Raw genomic sequence first — 1399 nt, 5'->3', positions numbered from 1 at the left:
TAAGCAAACGACATGTAGTTTTCTGTATTAAAAAAAAAAAAAAAAAAAATTATTAAATGTTCAATTAAATTCGAATTATTGGTACTTTATTAATTTGTCCATCATTTTTTAATGAGCTTATTGAAACATGATGTTGTCAAAGTGACCTCTCTTGTGTAGATAGTTCGTGAAGAATGTTGGATGTTGTGTGTGTGTGAGTTCATGCGTTGTATTGATCGCCCAAAGGAAAATTAATACTTGGCCGAACTGCATACACACTTGTGATGGTAAACATGTAACAATTATAAGGAATTATATGTGAGTAATAAATCGATCCAAAGATAGATTTATTATTTGACATGCATTATTGCTAATGTTTGATCATTACAACAAGATTACCACTTGCAGTTAATATTACTGTCCAAAGACTTGATATTAATGTTGCATTAGGTGTCTTGAGATGGGAATTATCATTATTTGAATTTTTATTTTTTTTTTTTATTATTATTTTATGAACATGTTATTTATGTAATCATTTTGTTCATTTTTCAGTTGTTGCTACTGTATCTGCTAATCTCAATTCAGTTCCAATCCTTAAGGGTGACAGCTTTAAGGATTGGAAAGAGAACATTCACATTGTTCTTGGCTGCATGGATTTAGACCTTGCATTAAGAATGGAAAAACCCGCTCCTCTTACGGATGCTAGTTCCTCCGAGGATAGGAGGATCTATGAGAAGTGGGATCGTTCTAATCGCTTGAGTCTTATGATCATCAAGCGCGGCATACCTGAGGCTTTTAGAGGTGCGGTGTCTAGTGAGATCACTGATGCTGCAAGTTTCCTTGCTGAAATAGAGAAACGCTTTGCAAAAAGCGATAAGGCTGAAACTGGTATTCTTTTAAAGAAACTGATTTCAATGAGGTTTAGTGGCAAGGAAAGTATAAGAGAGTACATCATTGAGATGTCTAACATTGCTTCAAAGCTGAAGTTGCTAAAACTCGAGTTGCCGGATGATTTACTCGTGCATTTAGTTCTTATTTCTCTTCCTCCACAGTTTGACCAATTCTTGGTCAGCTATAATATGCAAAAGGAGAAATGGACTCTTAATGAGCTTATTTCACATTGTGTGCAAGAGGAAGAAAGGTTGAAGCATGGAAAGACTGATAGTGCTCATTTGGTAAACACCTCTAAAGAAAGGGGCACTAAAAGAAAGAATGAGGCTGCTAAAAATAAGGGTCCTTCTCAAAAGAAACAAAATAAAGTTCAATCTCAAAATCCTGAAAATGGAGGTTGTTTCTTTTGCAATAAGGAAGGACATCAGAAGAAGGAATGTCCAAAATATCACACTTGGCGTGCGAAGAAAGGTACATTTCTATCTTTGGTCTGTTCTGAGGTAAATTTGGCTTCAGTACCAAGAAACAC

At 35.0% G+C, this 1399-nt stretch overlaps 1 protein-coding gene across 1 annotated transcript in view; it reads left to right on the top strand.

The window, feature by feature from the left end:
• The window catches only part of LOC110028251, a 2968-nt gene extending 1594 nt beyond the window's left edge, over nucleotides 1–1374 (top strand). Inside the window, exons 2-3 of the mRNA XM_020730022.1 lie at nucleotides 532–1154; nucleotides 1267–1374. Of these exons, the coding sequence (XP_020585681.1) occupies nucleotides 532–1154; nucleotides 1267–1374 (731 nt within the window). The remainder of the gene's footprint in view (nucleotides 1–531; nucleotides 1155–1266) is intronic.
• The last annotated feature ends 25 nt before the right edge of the window (nucleotides 1375–1399 follow it).

Source organism: Phalaenopsis equestris, unplaced genomic scaffold (genome assembly GCF_001263595.1).
Source record: "Phalaenopsis equestris unplaced genomic scaffold, ASM126359v1 Scaffold000507, whole genome shotgun sequence".
Lineage (NCBI taxonomy): Eukaryota > Viridiplantae > Streptophyta > Magnoliopsida > Asparagales > Orchidaceae > Phalaenopsis > Phalaenopsis equestris.
The sequence above is the reverse complement of the archived record's forward strand: the minus strand, read 5'-3'. Positions and strand labels throughout refer to the sequence as shown.